The following is a 19,084-nucleotide window of genomic DNA, read 5'->3' on the forward strand; positions in this document are numbered from 1 at the left end:
TGGGTTTATAAGGCTTATAAAACTTAGCAATTATCCAGTTTGGGGGAAGTGGAGTTACACAATGACTGATCTAAACAAAGTAGACTGTTCCCTCACTTCCCCATCCCAAATCTCACATTCTTAAAAGTTTATGGTCGCTGTGTCTTTTCCTCTTTTTTCTCTCTCTCTAAAAGTTTAACCGAATGGTCCAAGACATTAGGGCCCTTCTGACTGTTCCTTTCTCCTACATTTTTAGATTTAGCCAGAGATTAATGAGAAAAGGGCAGGAGTGCAAGCATTTACATGTAATATTGAACCATGCTTATCAAAATAACCAAAGAGAAAAACTCAAGATGCCTCCATCTTCTGTTTTTCTGTTCCCTATTGGTCCCTGTCTACAAACAGGGCTAGGTTGCTTAACTAGTCAGGTCACCCTGATGTTTCAATCTTTTTTTTTCTTTCGAGGCTTAAGGCTTAAATTGAGTAAGATCTCAGAACACCTGAGATCCTTTATCTCTTTAAAGGAGAGCCAGAGAAAGCCAAGGACAGAGAGAGACTGAGAGAAAAATCTACGTTTTACTTTACCTTGATCTTCCCATTGTGAAGGTTGGGCATAGGAGGGGAGGAAGACAATTAGAGGCCATTAAATTTTTTTTCCATCATTGAAATCTCAAACTTTAGGCAATAAGCACACTTCTTTGATTTTCTGTTTTCCCTTAAAATTTTTTTCTTTATTCATTTATTTTTCTATTTCCTTCATTGGTGTGACTATATAGTATCAACTGAACCTTAGTTAGCTAGGTGTCATAATATAAATTACATCTTTCTAACTTGTGAATATTTCCACAAAGCCTGGAACCAATATATGTATATATATATGTATATATATATATATATATATATACATATATATGTATATATGTAAAAATTTTTAAAAATGACTTGGAGAATGCCCTCCAGAAGTTCAGTGAAGATTATAAGCTTCAATCAATACTAATCTCTCCTGATTTCACAGGGTTAGGAAATGGAACTGTGATGTAATGCTGGTCAGGAACTTCCCTATCAATGTTAGAGGTTGAACCTTTCCTGTGTCTGATAGTCTTAGAGAGATGTCTAAAGCATAGGAGATTAAGTGACTCACCCAGGGTCCCACAGCCAATGATTGTTAGTAGAGGCCTCCTTAATGGGAATGGAGATGGAATTCCAAGTTGTTCTGTTTCTGTTTTCATAAGAACCCTGTTTCCCCTGCATTTAGGTTGTTTCGTGGATGTTGTTGTGGGTTTTGACATCTCATCTCAACAGAAAGGGCAGCCTTTGCTCCAGGGTCAGGCTTGGATGGCAACTTATCTTCAGAATGTGTTACGTGCCATCAGTTCCCTAACTGGGGTAAGCTGCATGGCAGGATCCAAGACTCAAGTCAGTGTGGCCTTTCAAGTGGCAAATGCCGTGGATAAATTTTCCCCCAAGTTTGAGATTTACAGTGAAAACATCCTGGACACCTTGAAGAATGTATTCATTAAGGAGCCATCACGCCTCAATGCCCCTTTCTTGAATTCACTTTGGGATACCTTTCAGAATAAATCAGCTACCCGAGGAAAGGTTAGTCTTGCCATTTTTGTTGATTTATGATCCCAATCATGCTCTTTTAAAATAATTATCTAGTGATGTCTTTTTTTAATATTATCATTATTTTCCCCAACATCCCATTCATTCCCCTGCCATTAGAGTCATTCCATTAAAAATAATATATTCAAAGATAAGAAAAGAAAGAAATCAGCATAACTGATCAAAACATAAAAGTCTAAAAATGTGTGCAATAAACAATATTTGTGGAACATCCACTTCTGCAAAGGGAGAGGCAGGGTTATTTTCTCATACCTCTTTTTTTCAAGATTTGTTTATTCTGTAAAATTTTACAACATTTATTTTTAATTTTTTTGGTGGAAGTGGTTGTTCTTTCCACTTACAGTATTTATAGTTTTGGTCACTGTCTATATCGGGGGGGGGGGGGTTATCTTGCTTATTTCCCTCTGCATTAGTTCATTTAAGTGTTCTCATGCTTCTTTGAATTCATCACAGTCCTCATTCCTTACAGCACAGTAGTATTCCATAACATATATGTATCACAGTTGGTTTAGCCATTTCCCAAGCAATGGTCAACTGCTTTGTTCATATCTCTTTATAATCATAGAAAATGCCAGTTCCTGGGGGGTGGCTAGGTGAAGCAGTGAATAGAGCACCAGCCTTGGAGTCAGGAGTACCTGAGTTCAAATCTGGCCTCAGACACTTAATAATTACCCAGCTGTGTGACCTTGGGCAAGCCACTTAACCCCCATTACCTTGCAAAAATTTTAAAAAATGCCAGTTCTGCTCTTTTATTCATTTTTCTTTTTAATTCTTTTTTTAGGTGATACTATTATTTTCAGATGGGTTGGATGATGACATTAAAAGACTTGAACAAAAATCTGATCAACTCCGAAAAGAAGGTAAAATAGAGAGTGACATTAGCCTTGAAAAACTCAAAGATTCAATGTCTGTCTACAGAAGTTTTTTCCAGACAGCTCTTGATTTCATTGGCTTCTCCATTGCAGCTGACCTTGGTTGCAGAACAACCCAGTGGTCACTTAGAAGACTTTGGTTTATACTTTTTCCTCCACAAAATAAACAGCATACAGTATAGTGCATTCATTCTCAAAATATAATCTGGGGTCACATTGAGGTCCATGAGATCCATTCAGAAGGTCTGGAGTTCAAAATTATGTTATAATTGTGTTATAAATTATGTTATAATATAATAATTGTCATAATAATACTAAGATTTTTAAAAATTCCTAATAAGGTAAATATCAATAAATATGATCCATAGAAATAAGATCTCTTTGGGGTTCTTAATAATTTTTAAGAATGAAAAGGGATCCTGAAATCAAACTGTATGAGGACTATTGGGTTAGAAGTTTGTACTTCGAAATCTGACCTTTTCCTAAGTCTTTAATCTTAGAATTCTTCATTCCCATCATTCTTGCCATAACTTGATAGGTGTCAGTCTAGTATTTTTATTCCTGAGTGATAACAGAATCACACAGAATGATTCTCCTAGATTTTATTAGAGCAAGTAACAGAAGTCAAGCCTCTACCGGTTCAATTAATTTTCATACATTGTTTTGGCACTCATGATGTACCAAGGTTGCAAACCTTGCCAGATGAATTTTAATGCTGGCTCTCTATTCGTTCCACACTTGTAGATCATAAATAACCAATGACTTTTAAAGAGCTGGCATCAAGCTATTGACTTTGGCAACCAATGGCGAATCTGATGTCACTGAAATTTCTTCTCTGAATATGAAACAAGAAAATAAAAATCTTAACCATATTTTCTGGCTCTAGTTATAATAGCAACAATCTTCCTTATTACCTTAGCTGATGGAGAAAGACCCTTTTTCTTGGGTTGGGGGGAGGAGAGAGAGAGAGAGAGAGAGAGAGAGAGAGAGAGAGAGAGAGAGAGAGAGAGAGAGAGAGAGAGTGTTGGGAAGATTTAGGTTCAAGTTCTCACTCTGACAAATACTAGCACTGTGACCCTGGACAAGTCACTTCTTAGTATTTAAAAGCAGTTCTCTAAGACTATATGCTACAGAAAAATGCTAGCCTGCATGGCTAGAGGCAGTTTCTACAGCAGAGAGCTCCCTGTATCATTGAGCTCATCGGTCTGATGCCTGTTCTCTTCTCTAGAGTTGTTGACTTTTTAATGACTTCTTTCTCTTCCTTTTGACCTTAGCCTCATTCCTGACCTTAAGAAGTGTCCCTTTATTTGGACTGAAAAGACTGGACATGAGAATGTTTGGTCACAATATGCAGCGGCACTTTCAAGAAAAACACAGATGTCGCTTGGTTTTCTTCCAGATGGAGACTTGATAGATGCTGGAAGGTGGATTCCTTCCAAGAAAGGCCTTTGTGTAATTGTGTAACATTATTCTAATTCCTTCCCATTCGCTTGGGGAAATTATTAAATGTCCATCAATTGTAAAAGTTGCTGCCAGAAATAAAAAGAAGTCTTTAGAAGGGATGAATAGTTCACTTGGGAGACCATGAAGATAGGAATATAGTGTTAGTGTTTCTCTTTTTAAGAGAAACTTTTAAACTTTATAAAGGTATCTGTTTTTTACCCTAAGAGATACATTTTTATGGGATGGCTAGGTGGCACAGTGGATAAAGCACTGGCCCTGGAGTCAGGAGTCCCTGAGTTCAAATCTGGCTTCAGACACTTAATAATCACCTAGCTATGTGGCCTTGGCCAAGCTGCTTAACCCCACTGCCTTGCAAAAAAAATAATCTAAAACAAAAAAGAGATACATATTTTTCTTTGACCTTAGTGATACTTAGACTAAGTAACTCTCACCTTATCTTTCCTTTATTCAAACTTAAAACATTGCTAGGCATTGCTTTTTTTTTCTTGCCATGCTAATTCAGCTTATGTTCTTCAGTTACTTTTTTTACACACACCCAATAAAGGCAGTCCACATAATAAATCAGAGGTTTCTTAAGGCCCTTCCAGGTTTCAATCTAGGGATCTAATGAAGATTGGCTGATAGAGCAAGAAAACGCTTGGAGGATGTTGTTCCTGATCATGACTGTGTTTTTCTTATATAACATTCTTTCTGGTCACTACCTTCTCCAGACCTTAGGACACTTCCAACTGAACTGCTCATACAACCTAAGGACCATGGATTCTTGCTATCTGTTCCACTGTTGTCCCTTTATGACTTCCAGTTGTTTCTAAGCCACCCTGCAGATGAATTTTTATATTTGGGGTTTTTTGACCTTAGAATGTGAACATGGCTAACATTTATATAAGTTCTTACTGTCCATCAGTCACTTTATAATTATCACCTTATTTGATCCTCATAGCCCTGGAAAACTAGTATTATCCCATTTTGCATTTGAGGACACTGAGGTGAACAGAGGTTAAGTGAATTGCTCAGGGTCACCAAGCTAGTAAATGTGTGAAGTCAGATTTGAACTTGACTTTCTCTGACTCCAGGCCTGGCATTCATCCCCTGCCTCAATTTGCTGCCCCAAAGAGCCAAGACCATCTTGATTTTCTCTCTCAATCTCCAGTGTTTAACATCAAGCTTGGCACATTATAATCACTTGATAAATTCTTTCCAATTCATTCATTTTTATTCCTTTATCCCTAATCTGCCCATTTACAACTTGAGTCTGTCCCCTCTGCCCTACATTTAAAATCTGTGCTCCTCATTTTGTTCTCCTAGTTTTGGGGAAATCTTTTCTTTCTCAATTATTTTTAAGGAGCTAAATGAAGCATCTGCAGCACTTTTGTAGTCCAAGATGAGCCAATGCCTACATGCCTATCCTTCAAAGAAACTCTTCCCAATAAAGTCTATAGAGTTGTTTTATTTATCCTGTCATCACTTCTGCTGTTCACATAATCTTTGCAATTTTTGCAACCTCTGGAATTTTTAAGGAAAAAATAAGCCTAGAAAAAGTCTTTCATTAATAGAACAGATCAGATGATCATATCTTTTCCACTTTGTCTTACTAAAGTTTAAGAAACATTCTCTTCCCTTTCCCCACCCCACTCCTCTAGGCCCTCTTTTATCTCCCATGTCGGATGACCCATGACCTCTCAATACAGCTTTTCTGCTTCAGCCTCAGTAGTGTATCTGTCATGACTTGCCTCCTCTGCCTCTGCATCCTTTGTGTTACTCTCAACTTCCTACTTCTCAATTCTTCATGTCCTTCAAAGTCCATCTCAAAACCCACTTAGGCCAAGCATCCATCATGCCATAGCTAACATGTCCTGACTCTTCTTTGTCCTTTGGCACTTCTCATGTACATCAACTTGTAATGCATTCATTGAAACTTATTCACATGTCCTAACAATGATTTTTAATAGTTTCATGTATGATTATTTTCTTTCCAAGGAGATTATAAAGACCAGGAAGCATTCATTAGAATATTTCTAAATTTCTGGATCCTTCTATGGTACTATGTACACAGTGGGTGCCCCATGAATCATGTTGACTGGCAAACTGTGACCTTCAAGGCTCTAGGGAACTAAAACTTCATTTGGACTTCTCTACTGATGCCTATTTTGCAAACATTTAATTCAAATATCAACTTATTATGGAGTTAGTACTTGTCAATTATAGCCTATGTTAGAGGAAGAATAATCTTGACAAGGAGAATAAGAGCTTCATTGCTTAATTTTTGACTCACAGTTCCCTCTCTGGAATAATAATTTAAATATATATGCAAAAATATCATGTTAACTGAAATGTAAACTCTGTTGGATAGGACTCAATGCTCTGATAACTATTGCTCTGGAAGAAATTTCTGATGCAAATGGCATAGCTGAACTTCCATACATTGAATTTGGGAAAGGATTTGATTATAGGACTCAGTTATCAGTTGGCATGACAGATTTGGGAAGAAAGCTATCAACATATCTGGTAAGTGATTTGGAGAACAGCGAGTGACTTTAAGTTAATCTTGTTTTTCTTCACATTTTTTTTATGATTATCTGAGAGGTCTCACCGTTATTCCTCATTGCAGTTGGAGTGGTTGACCCTAGACTTTTGAAGGTTATATCAGGGGAAACCAAGTCTAGGTTCTCCTATGTGGAAAGGGCTTCAACCTGGAGCGTTGTCACTAAATTCTCCGAGTCTCCTCACCAGTCTGGATTTTTTAGTCTTAACAACTTTGGGAGTTCATTGGCAATGTATAAAAGGATTCAACACCTGTGTTATAGAAGTAACACTTTTATCATTGAATTCACCCATGATCGAGATAGAAGTAGTAATCATAATAATAACTAGCAATTATATAATGTGTAAAGTTTGCAAAACAAATCATACATATATAATATGTGTGTGTGTTAATTCACTGATTGAAGTAATTTTATCCAAGATTTAATTTTACTCATTTGGACAGACTATTCTCTTTGAATGAGTGGAGTCCTAATGTGAGAACATGATTAAAAATATATAGTTTGATTTCTCTAAAGTACCCGTTACAATTTTAATTTACAAAACAAAATATTGTCGGATAGTGACACTATTTTGCTGAACCAATAAAATAGTTTATTTTGGTAATTGACCCACAAAAACAATTACTTTCTGATGTGGAAGCTAATGCTATATTGCCGTTATATTATATGCATATATATAAGTAGACCTTTCTAAATTATTTCAGAATGAATTGTTGTCTTAAGTAGGTGAATATTCTAATTATAATTTTTATACTCTCTACATCTACATTAGCAAGTCTCATTTTCATTAAAAAAAGATACAAATTCCAAGTTAATCAAATCTATCTCTCTTCCAAAGAAGAGATACATAAAGATAAGGAAGACCAGAAGAATGAGACATACTAGGGAGAATTTTCAGGATGCACCTCTTTTTTTATACTATTTAATTTTTAATGGGTTTTGTTTTTGCTGTGCCTTTGAAAAATTTTTGTTAATAAGACCTGGAGCACATAAATTATGCCTTCAAATAAAGAAGTCACCCCAAGGTTTAAATGTATTGCAGATGAAAAGAAAGCACTTTATTTATAATTAGCATAATCACACATATCATAGGCTTGCAGCCATTGGAAGCTAAACAGGACCTTGGAAATTATTCAGTGCTCCCTTCACCTGATAGACCAGGAAAATGAGATACAGAGAGGGTGATGTTCCTAGGGTCCCACAAAGAGCTAACAGAAGGGCCAGAATTGAAACCCAGGTTTTCCAGTTCCCACTCTGGCTTTCTTCCCACCTGACATGGCCATCTCCTACATATAGACTTTGCATGTAAATGAGTTTATTGACTCAAAGAAAAATTGGTATTGGGACATGCAAAATGAGAGCTCTAGTTAATTTATTTACTAAATATGTCTAATAATTTGAATTTCATTTCATTTAAATTAATGCTTAAATTATAATTTTAAAAATCTTTATGTTGCCTCTTTAAACCTTTCTAAAGAGGAATAAGAATTCCACAAAATAAGAAGGCAAAAAATATTTTAAGACTATCAGTTCAGGAAGCTGATTTCACTGAAAAAATGCTTAGTGGTCATTGACCCAAGATTTCAACTATCTGCAAATTTAATTTTTGGATACCATAATGATGTGACTGGGATCTTTGGAGAATAAATATTGAGATTGCTGTACTTAATTTCCCATACACATCTGTGCAAGTCACACATTACATAAAATATATAATATATATATATATATATGTATATATATATATATATATATATATATATATAGAGAGAGAGAAAGAGAGAGAGAGAGAGAGAGAGAGAGAGTCACCCCACCCAAAAAAAAGGAAAAGAAAAAAACAGTCTGGGTGTTTAGTTGATGGATGATTCTGCCATACTTGGGCTGACATAATATTCTGGTGGTGTTTACCTTTGCTTTACCTTCACTCTAGGGTTAAACTGAATAATATTAGTTCCTTTGATCATGATGATGATGTTGTCCTTCATTCTCAAAGAAGACCATGACATCAGGGGGGTGATGCCCTGTCAAGCACGTAATTTAAGTGAGGGAGGGGGAGGCTATGCTAATTTACCAGCCTCACTTTCTCCTCCAGAACCATCTGGGACCAGTGGCCAGATAGGAATCAAGATGCCTGAAGATGGCCCTGTATGGGAAGCAATCAGGGTTAAGTGACTTCCCTAAGGTCACATTAGTAAGAGTCAAGTGTCTGAGGTTGTATTTGAGTTGAATTCCCATCCTCCTGATTCCAAGGCTATTGCTCTATCCACTTTGCTACCTAACTGCCCTGACAGCTGCCTTTTGGGTTCTTTCATTGCATTATAAAGGCCCAGTTACTACTGAAGAAGTATATACCAAGCAGTAGGAAAAACAGGCCTTTATTCATTAAACAAGGATTATTTTACTATATAGTCTTTTTGAGCAGTTAAATAAAAATCAGCAGTCAGTTCAGGTTAAAAAAGACTCTCTATATAAATAAATAAATAGCTGGAATATGATGAGTCACCAGCCATTTGCTACCTGTGTGACCTGTGTGACTTTGGACAAATCACGGAACATTTCTAGGGATTGATACAATAAGAAGGTTGACCAGATGGCCCCTGGAGTGCCTTATGTGACCCTTGCTTTGGTTTAGCAATCCTTAAAATGATGATAGAAAGAAGAGTACATTTTTAAGTTTTTATCATCTGCCAGATAAAAGACCCAAGATGAGAAGCATATTAGGCTGGAATCACTTGATTTCATGGAATGTCCTGTAAATGTTCATTCCTTCTGGAACACTGTCACTTTGATTGTGTGGGAGACATATGAATTATTTTTATCAAGATCCGGTAAGAATAATTTGAAATTAGGGTGTCACAGGCACAGACATAGAAGCACACACACACACACACACACACACACACACACACACACAATAACAACAAATTTTTCTGTTTTACTCCAGGCTAATATTGCTGAAAGGACATGTTGCTGTCAGTTTTGCAAGTGTGCTGGGGGAGATGGTGCCATTGGAGAACCAGGAGCACCAGGAAAGAAGGTGAGCCTACTATATTTCCCCATGTAGCAGATGTTCCCATGTATAAGATGCACCTTAGTTTTGGGGCCCAAAATTTGAAAACAAAAATGTATTACTTATAGTTATTGAACTCATTTTATTCATCATAAAATTCAAGGACCTTCTGCTCATAGTTTTCAGCATCTTTTGGTTACGTCTGGTGCGTGGATGCATGCTTAGTTATTCTGTTTAATGAAACTGAAGCACCAATTTTGTCTTCCTTGGAAATCAGTCACTTGTTTTCATCAGCAATTCTTCTTGGCTCCTGCTGAATGATCTTTGTGGTCACAGGAATCCCAATGGCCCTTTGCTCTTCAACCCATATTTTCAATTCCCTTTCTACCTCAGGGCATTTTCCTGCCTTTCCTCTCAAGGCCTTCTTCTACAGGGGCATTTTTTTTTGCAAGGCAGTGGGGTTAAGTGGCTTGCCTAAGGCCACACAGCTAGGTAATCATTAAGTCTTTGAGGCTGGATTTGAACTCAGGCCCTCCTGACTCCAGGGCCGGGGCTCTATCCACTGTACCACCTAGCTGCCCCAGCCAGGACATTTTCAGGAGAGTTTCTTCTTCCCAGAGTTAGTCTTGGAGTGTTTCCTCCATTGGAGGAGGACCAAACTGATGTTCAGCAGCACGATTTCCATTCACTTTTGCAAACTGGATCACTTTGAACTTAAATTCGGCACAGGACGAAAATCTTTTCTGAGCCATTTCTTGGCAGCATGTGGCAAAATGTAACCTAATATACCAGTAGCAAATGTGAAACAATGAGCATAAGGACAAGTATAAAAAAGTGGGAAATACAAATAAAAAAAATCTACAACCACTGAAAAGACGCTCCCAGTTTTTAGACCCAAAATTTTTCAAAAAGGGGTGTGTCTTATACATGAGGAAATATATGTACCCTCTGCTTTCTATAGATTGGATTTATCTTCCAGGGGGGAAATGGCAGCTATGAGTTTATTAATAGTAGGGTGGTTACTTTTTATCCCCTGACCATTTTTGACTGTGCTTCTAGTTTTATATTTTAAATTGACTGTGTTTGCAATTTTCTTAATAAAATGGCCCTTGATATCCTGAAGGCGACATATATTTGTGTGTGTGTATGATATAGGGATAGATAATCTGCATCTATTTCCATCTAGATAGATAATCTATCTCTATCTCAGTCTAGATAAATAGATAATCTAGGTCTATAATCTAGTTCTAGTTCTATTATCTGCTTCTAGATAGAGAGATAAAGATAGATTGATCTTCTCTTTATTGACCCTATTTGGGGTTTTCTTGGCAGAGACTGGAGTGGTTTGCCCATTTTCTTTTTCAGTTCATCTGAAAGTTGAGAAACCAAGGCAAACAAGATTAAATGACTGGCAAGGATCATCAGTGCCCCAGGACACTAGTGCCCAGGGTCAACTAATAAGTCTCTAAGATCAGATTTGAACTCAGGAAGATGAGTCTTCTTGACTTCAGGCCTGGTGTCCTATTTATTGTGCCACCTAGCCAATCCTTCTATAAAATAGCCAAATACAATATATACCCTTAGGACAATTGAGTTTATGAGTATGATCCCTAGTGATTTTTGGTGTTTAGGTTTGAATAAATCTATGTTCAAGTTTTTCCAGCTGCCTCTATGTTGTAATTTCCAAATCACCATGGGTGTGTCTGTACAAGTTTTCATCCAGCAGACTTTTTTCCCCAAGACCAAACTGGAAACATTTTTTTGAAGAAAGCAAAAGTTTATATGCTCTGCTTACACTAAGTATAATAAGAAACAAAAAAAATTCAGAGAACAATAAAAGAACATTATTTTCCTCCCTAGGAAAGAGAAACATTCCCCAATTGTGCCACCATGTTTGTTTAGAAAAGAAACCCAGAATGGATTCCCTGGGTCCTTGACTTGAATGCCCAATTCTCTTCAAGGAATCATGGGGAAACTATGAAATAAATTGACATTTTTCCCAGGGTTTTGCTGTTTGTGTGAAGTCCCAGCCAGGGAGATTGAAAAATTTTCCTTAAGAACCTTTCTATTTTCATTTGTAAGCATTTAGTATTGTGCTTGGACCCTAGTAGGAGGTCAACAAATGGTCAGTGTTGTGTTGACTTGCCCTGAGAAGTGTTCACATTCCTTTTTCTTTCTTGTGTTCAGGGACCTTCGGGTTTTAAAGGCAGTGAAGGCTACATGGGAGAAGAAGGTGATGCAGTAAGTTAACACTTTAAAAATTTCTTTCCTAGTAGAGATATTCCTACTGAACAATCTGTTGTTGCTCAAGCCAGCTCAGAAGATGACTTCTGAACAAAGACATACACAAAGCTCCTTTGCTTCTGGCTGCCCAAAGAGAAGTCTGAAAACTCACTAGATGATTGTATCAGGGTTGTTGTGTATTCTCAGAAATTTCCTCTTAGTTTTTTTTTTCCAATTACATAGAAAGAAAATTTTCCCTATTCATTTTTATAAGATACTGACTTGCACATTTTTCTCCCTCCCTTATGACCCTCCCCTCTCCCCAAGACAGCAAGTAATCTAATATGGATTATACATGTTTAAGCATGTTTAACATATTTCCATACTAGTCAGGTTATGAAAGAAGTATCAGAACAAAAGGGAAAAATGATCACAAGAAAGAGAAAAACATAAAACAAAATTTGAACAGTGACCATAGTATGCTTGGCTCTGCATTCATATGCCAGTTTTTTCTCTAGAAGTGGATGCATTTTCCATCACAAGTCTTTTAGAATTATCCTTCTTCACTGAACTACTGCTGAGAGGTGCTACATCCATTTTAATTGATCATCATTCAGTGTTGCTGTTGGATCAGCTCATTTCATTCAGGATCAATTCATGGAGGTCCTTCTAGATTAGAAATTTCCTTTCATGGGAGGAGAATAGTCCAATAGAAAGGGATTTTTTTATTGTCTTAATACTTATTCTTTAGTCTTCCTTTATTCTTCTTTGTGATTTGTGGGAAGAGTCACCACTGAAGAATCTAGAAGAGGGTATGTGAGCCTTAGAAACTTGAGGTGATTTCTCCATTTCATGGCAGAAAATTGTGTTGGACCATCCGTTGGTAACTCTAGAAAACCTTTTCATTGAACTATCTGGGGGCAGGGGCATCACACCCCTTTCCCAGAAAGGCTCCACAGTCTTATTTCCCTTTTTTTCCATCATCCTCATCTTCAATCCACTCAACCTCTTTCTTTTAGCTGGTGATCCCATGTGTAATGTGAAGTTTTCCTGATAAGCTATGTGCTTTGGATAAAATACTCTTTCTTCTTATGCCCTTTATCTCCATTTACTGCCACATAATATGTTATTCAGTTATTAAGCATTTATTAGGTGCCTACTGGAATGAGATAAAAAAAGGTGAAGATGAAGATGAAAATGAAGAAGATGAAGTCACAAGACCCAAATCCAAATGTCCCTCTCTGTGACTGGTCAAATTAACCTCTCTAGGCTTCACCTCCTCATTGGTATAATATGGAATTGAGCTAGAGGACCTCTAAGATGGCATTCTGCCTCCCAATCTCTTGCCTAACTAATTCTACCTCTTCCCAACTCAACATCTGACAATATTAGGAAAACTGTTAGTATAATTAATTATGTCAATAACAAACCTATCAGAAATCATATGATTATGCCAACAACATCTGATCCCAATGATTCCCCTTTTCAGCTCATCATCCCACATGTGGACTTCAGCCCCTAGGCTTCTGCATGAAGTAAATACTATTTCATTTAGTGTAGGTGCCTTTCATGATTTGGATGCAGTTTTATCCTGTCTTTGTATCTTAGATCAGAAATTTTTAGAAGTTTTTTATTTTAATTTTTCATTTCACATTCATTTAGCATTTCACACCAGACGATAGACAGATGGCTATAAAATAAAGATTTTTATGACGGTAGTTCTAGTTTCCCACACCCCTCCTCTTGACTATGGAGACCAGATTAGAAACCTTGAAAAACAGTTGGAGTTATTCTTCTGGTATTGTGGTTTTCAGGCTTTATGGCCTCAGGATTCCTTTGATATTCTTAAGAATTATCCAGGATCCCCTCACAAGGAGTTTTATTTATATGGGATATATCAATTGAATTGTTAGAAATGTTAGATTTAAAACATTAATTTAATTCATTTTGACCTCATGAGGCCCTTGAAAGGATCTTTAGAAATCCCAGGAGTCCCAAAACCATTCTTTGAGAAAATACTTTTGTGGCAAGTAATTTGTCATCTTCTGAAGGAGAACTACTTATTTGTTATTCATTCATTTTTTCATTCATGTCCAAATCTTTGTGACTCCATTTGGGGCTTTTGTGGCAAAGGTACTGGAGTGGTTTGCCATTTTCTTTAATTCATTTCACAGATGAGGAAACTGAGGCAAACAGGACTAAGTGGCTTACTTAGGGTCACACAGTAAGTCTCTGAGGACAGATTTGAACTCGGGAAAATGAGTCTTCCTGACTCCAGACCCAGTACTCAATCCACTGTGTAACCTAGCTGCCTCCAGATTCCATATAACAGTACTGAATATTTACCTAATAACATATTCTTTTCTCAGGGAGAAAGAGGATCCTCTGGACCAATGGGAGAAGGAGGAATTAAAGGATGCAATGGGAATAAAGGTCCCAAGGTAACTACACTTTGAAATCATTGAGAAAAATTTTGATACTGTAATACAAAATTTCCCCAAATTTAATCTGTTTATTTTTATTTTTTTCATCCTTTTTCAGGGAAACAGAGGCTTCAGCGGAGAGGAGGTATAGTATCGAGGCTCACTGAAATATAGAGGGAAGCATAGGTGATTTTAAAATTACCCATACTGTATGGCTAGCAGGTTCATAGATCTGAGATAGAAATAGAATGTCTGCTGACCCATTTTCACTGACATTATGTTATAATTTGTCCTTTCTTTGTTAACATGTAATTTTATTTTCTCCATCAAACGTTCCAATTGTTTAGCCCTTTTTGATTTCTTATGGAGAGCTAGCTTAATATGAGCTATATAAACCTCTCTGGAATGAGTGTATCTATGTATGTATCACAGTGAGGGAACAAAAGTATATAAATACCTGTGATTATAGGGCATCCCCAGGATGCTGAAATATGTGCTGTTCTGGTTAATTTCTGACTTCATTTCACATGGGAATGTATGACTGCATTTTCAGGGAGAAGTTGGGGAACTTGGGATTGATGGAATCAATGGAGAACAGGTAAACCCAGTGTTTCTTCATCTCCTCATCTTTCAGCTTAAGAGGCCTCTTGCTGAGGAAAGAGAGAGACTTTTTTGATTTTTTTTCTTATAGGGTGTTGATGGCATTCCTGGAACAAAAGGAGAAAAAGGAGATGAAGGTTCCCAGGTGAGGTTTTAGGATTCTTCTTCTTTGAGAGTTTAAATTCCAAAGCAGAATATAAGGAGATTTTCCTAAAAGTCTACACTTAGAAAGAGGTATAAGAAAACCTGTATTTTAGCTGTAGCTTCCTTGAGGAAAAAGTCCTCCATCTTATAAAAACCAATCTTTAGTGTCTGTTGAAATAACTAAAGTTCTATAATTAGAGAGACCTTTCAGAAGGCACAATATGATATAGGGCAAGTGCAGCAGATCCTAGGTTCAAATTCTGCCTGACACGGATTACTCCATGAGATCTTGGGTGAGTAATTCCATGCCTCTGGGGTTTGATTTCCTACTGCATAAATTGCCAGAGTTGGACTAGACACCCTTCTGGTTCAGAATCTCTCTTTCTTTGATGCCATGACCATTAGGAGGAGGAGTACATCAAATTTGTACTTTGACCTTTATCCCTCAGTGTAAGTTACTTTGAGACCCCTTCTAGAGAACAAATTTTGGTAGAAGAAAAGCAGGGAGAGAACTGAAGTATCCAGGTTACCTATAGGACTGAAGGCATGGGCAGAAGAGTGTTGTAAAGGGGTCCCCAAGTAGAAATGAAACATCAAAGAGAAGAGTGAAGGACCAGATACCAAAGTCACTAAGTGGGCTCCCCAAATCACCCAGTGTGCCACTGCTTTCACAGTCCTAATCATTCTAAGACATTTCATATAATAGATTTTTTTGAACTTTAATATTCTCTTTCAAAACTAGTTTACTTGAATAGAATGAAAAATGACTGTGAAAGATTTTTAAACTTACATTTTAATATCTTAGAGGAAAAATTCTATTCACATTATAATACAGAATCTTTTTTTAAGGGCAACCCAGGGACGAAAGGACCACCAGGTGACAATGGCCAACGAGGATTACAAGGGGATCCTGTAAGTTTATTTGGTTCTATTAACTCAAACCACAGGCAAAAGATAGGCATTCGTTAAGTACCAATTGTTTGCCAACCATTTTGCTAAGTGTTGGAAATAAAAATACAAAAATGAAATGGACCTTGCCTTTAAGGAGGGGTGTTGTGGATGTGTGTGTCTGTATATATGCCTAGATATATAAACCTACATTTCCATAAGGTATATATGTAAAGATACATATCTATACACATATGTATATATTAAGTTGACATATATCTATATAATATATATGATATATATATATATATATATATATATATATATATATATATATATAAAATAAATGCAAAATACTTGGAGGCAGGAGGAAGGTACCAAGAACTAAGGAGCACCAGGAGAAGCTTGAAACAGAAAGTGGAATGAGCTGAATTTTGAAGGAAGCTAAGATGAAGAGAAAGAAGAATATTACAGACATGGGAGACAGCTAGGGCAAATATGGTGGCTATGTTTGGTATATCTGGAGAATACAAGGAAGGCGGTGAGTGTAAGAAGATGGGAAAGTTAGGAAGGAGTTGGGCTGTGAAGAGATTTAAGCATCAAACCAAGGAGTTCATAGAGGTAATAGGAGGCATCAGGTTTATTGAACAGAGGAGTGATGTGCCCAGATATGGGCTTTAGGAAAGTCTTGTGGGAGATGGATCAGCAGGAATTGGCTTCTTGAACTCATTGATCAATTAGGAAGCTGTGGCAGTACTTGGGTGATGAAAGCCTGGTAGGTTGGGAGCTGTATGACTCTCCCTTGGAAGGCTGAGGGGGAGGCCAATAGCCTCCACACCCAAGCTCTCACTGGTCAGAAATGCCATTGTCCTCTGTGAGCTGAGCTTTTCTGCACAAGTTGCTTGGCCAGCCAGAATCTGGATCCTGTGAGAGTGGGGTGATCATCATGGGGTGATCTGCCTGCATACCTCTGGGCTACAGCAGTCAGACAGACCTTTGTGCAACCTAGGATCTGTCATTCACATCCATTCCTGGGAGTAATGGAGAAGTTTCTTGTTTTTGAAAGTACTGGGGCTAGCAAAAGATCAGTGTCCCATCATCTGGCAATTCCCTGATGTGAGTAAAGGCTCTTGGAGGAGGGGGTTCTAGCTGACAAGGAGCCCACCGTGCCCAGGTCAAAGCCTGGACCAAGTTATTGCCAACTGGAGAAAATTTATAATATGGGGCATTGGCATGAAAGGAACAGAGACTTCTATATTGAGCATATTGTGGGAGTAAGCTTTACAAATAATAAATTATATACCTATACATAAGGAAACCCTATTCATAATAGGGTATGTTTGATTTTTTTATAAAATGTTAGCCAAGAAATAATCGTTTGATTACCTTTTTTAGAAAAACATATATATTTGGCATTCTCATTATATTTGTTGAATATTTTATGTATTTATTTTTGCATCTGGAAGAAATTAATATGGTAACTTTCTAAGGAGGAGCCCAAAAGGCTGACTCAATGGGATCCAAAGTCATCTTTCTCTGGATTTTTATGAGCTTCACTTCATTAAGTAGGACTGAACTCACTTCATCAAGTGCCTCCAGGCTTCTAATTATCAACATCATTTTTTTAAATGCTGTCTAGAGCTGGGAGGCATCATCAGGGATAGTGTCTCCCTGGGGAGATATGGCCTAAAGGAAAATGCCAGTACAAGAGATCATACTCAGTGTCAAAGGGGAGCTGCAGAAACGTCACTGGCACAAACTCCCTGAGATCTTGAAGAGTATTCTGGGAAGTTGTTAAAACTTGAGTGAACTGTGAAGTAGAATTTTAAGTCCTGATAACATGTCTCCCCCCACAATTATTTATTTATTTTTCTAACTACCTGCAAAGATGGTTTTCAACAATCACTTTGGGGGTTTCACATTTTTCTCCCTCCCCCCTCCCCTTGACCAAAAGCAGTCAAAAATAGGTCATGTATGTATAATTATATTCAACATATTTCCATATTAATCAGATAACATGTCGTAAGCTGCAATTCTGGGTTGGTAAGAGAAATAATGATATCAGCAAAAAGAGATATTTCAATTTAGGTACCTAAGTGGATTGGATGCTGGACCTGGTCTGTGTTCAAATCCAGCCTTAGATACACTAAGTAGCTGTGCAGCCCTGGGCAAGGTATTTAACTGTTTGCCTCAGTTTCCTCATCTATTAAATGCACTGGAGAAGAAAATGGCAAAACCACTCCAGCATCCCTGCCAAGAAAATTCCAAGTGGGGTCACTGAGATGTGGGGACAACTGAACAACAACAAAAAATATTGCAATTCAGCAAGCGTTTATTAAGGGCCTGCCTAATTCCAATGCCTTCCCTCTATCCATTATTTCATATTTATCCCATAGACACCTTGCACATTACCGTATTTATAATTTTCCCCAATTTAACAGTTGTAGAATTTTTGAATTTCTTTGAATATCATGCCACTTGAACATTATGAATGTCAATATAATTTTCTGAATGTCCAGAAAATGCTATATATAAATATCAGAAAATGCTATATTTAATGATAGGCATGATTCTGAAGAGGTTTAAGAATGATACACTTCATTGGACCATGCAGACCAATCACTGGACTTTGACATGACAGCCAATATGTGCAATCTCCTAAACATACCATCATGTGAGTCCCCAAACAGCTGGGCTAGCATAGCAGGAGTGGGTGGCATTCCATCAACAAGAGGCTACATTTCCCAGAAATTAAGCTAATGACACACACATCTTATGAATCACCAATTCACATGTAAACTCTCTGTATACATATGCCAGCATTAGTTCCATCAACCCAGATCTCCCATCCTTTCCTTGAAATATTTATCCCATAGACACCTTGTACATAGACATCTGTACATTCTTGTTAGCATGCTGTCTTCCCCCATTAGATTGTAAGCTCCCAGAGGGCAGGGGTTATTGTTTGCCCTTCTTTGTATCCCCATTGTCACACAATGTCCCACATACAGTGAGTGCCTAATAAAGGCCTTTCGAAGGACCAAGAATCATAACAAGCCCTTGGAATCCAAATCAAACAACTCCTTGCCTTCCATGAGCTTGCAGTCCAGTAGAGTTGGAGGAAGGACAGGGTGGGGCAGAATAACTACGAAGTAAATAGAGAATAATTTCAAGAAGGAGAGAGAATGAGTAATGGAGGGATTCAGAGTAGACTTCATGACCCCCAGGCCCATTTGAAAGGAGTCAGGATTCTTGGAGACAGCCAAAAAGGAATGCTTTCCAGACATGGAAATGTAAATAAGATGGTCTGTG

At 37.4% G+C, this 19,084-nt stretch overlaps 1 protein-coding gene across 2 annotated transcripts in view; it reads left to right on the forward strand.

The window, feature by feature from the left end:
- The window catches only part of LOC141494514 (collagen alpha-6(VI) chain-like), a 138,216-nt gene that overhangs the window by 51,230 nt on the left and 67,902 nt on the right, over positions 1-19,084 (forward strand). For both annotated transcript variants that reach the window (XM_074195789.1, XM_074195788.1), the window contains exons 9-18: positions 1,235-1,578; positions 2,387-2,465; positions 6,292-6,446; positions 9,429-9,521; positions 11,682-11,735; positions 14,087-14,158; positions 14,259-14,285; positions 14,694-14,738; positions 14,832-14,885; positions 15,734-15,796. In XM_074195789.1, coding sequence (XP_074051890.1) covers positions 1,235-1,578; positions 2,387-2,465; positions 6,292-6,446; positions 9,429-9,521; positions 11,682-11,735; positions 14,087-14,158; positions 14,259-14,285; positions 14,694-14,738; positions 14,832-14,885; positions 15,734-15,796 — 986 coding nt within the window. The remainder of the gene's footprint in view (positions 1-1,234; positions 1,579-2,386; positions 2,466-6,291; positions 6,447-9,428; positions 9,522-11,681; positions 11,736-14,086; positions 14,159-14,258; positions 14,286-14,693; positions 14,739-14,831; positions 14,886-15,733; positions 15,797-19,084) is intronic.

The sequence above is a fragment of the Macrotis lagotis genome, chromosome 7 (genome assembly GCF_037893015.1).
Source record: "Macrotis lagotis isolate mMagLag1 chromosome 7, bilby.v1.9.chrom.fasta, whole genome shotgun sequence".
Taxonomy (NCBI): Eukaryota; Metazoa; Chordata; class Mammalia; order Peramelemorphia; family Peramelidae; genus Macrotis; species Macrotis lagotis.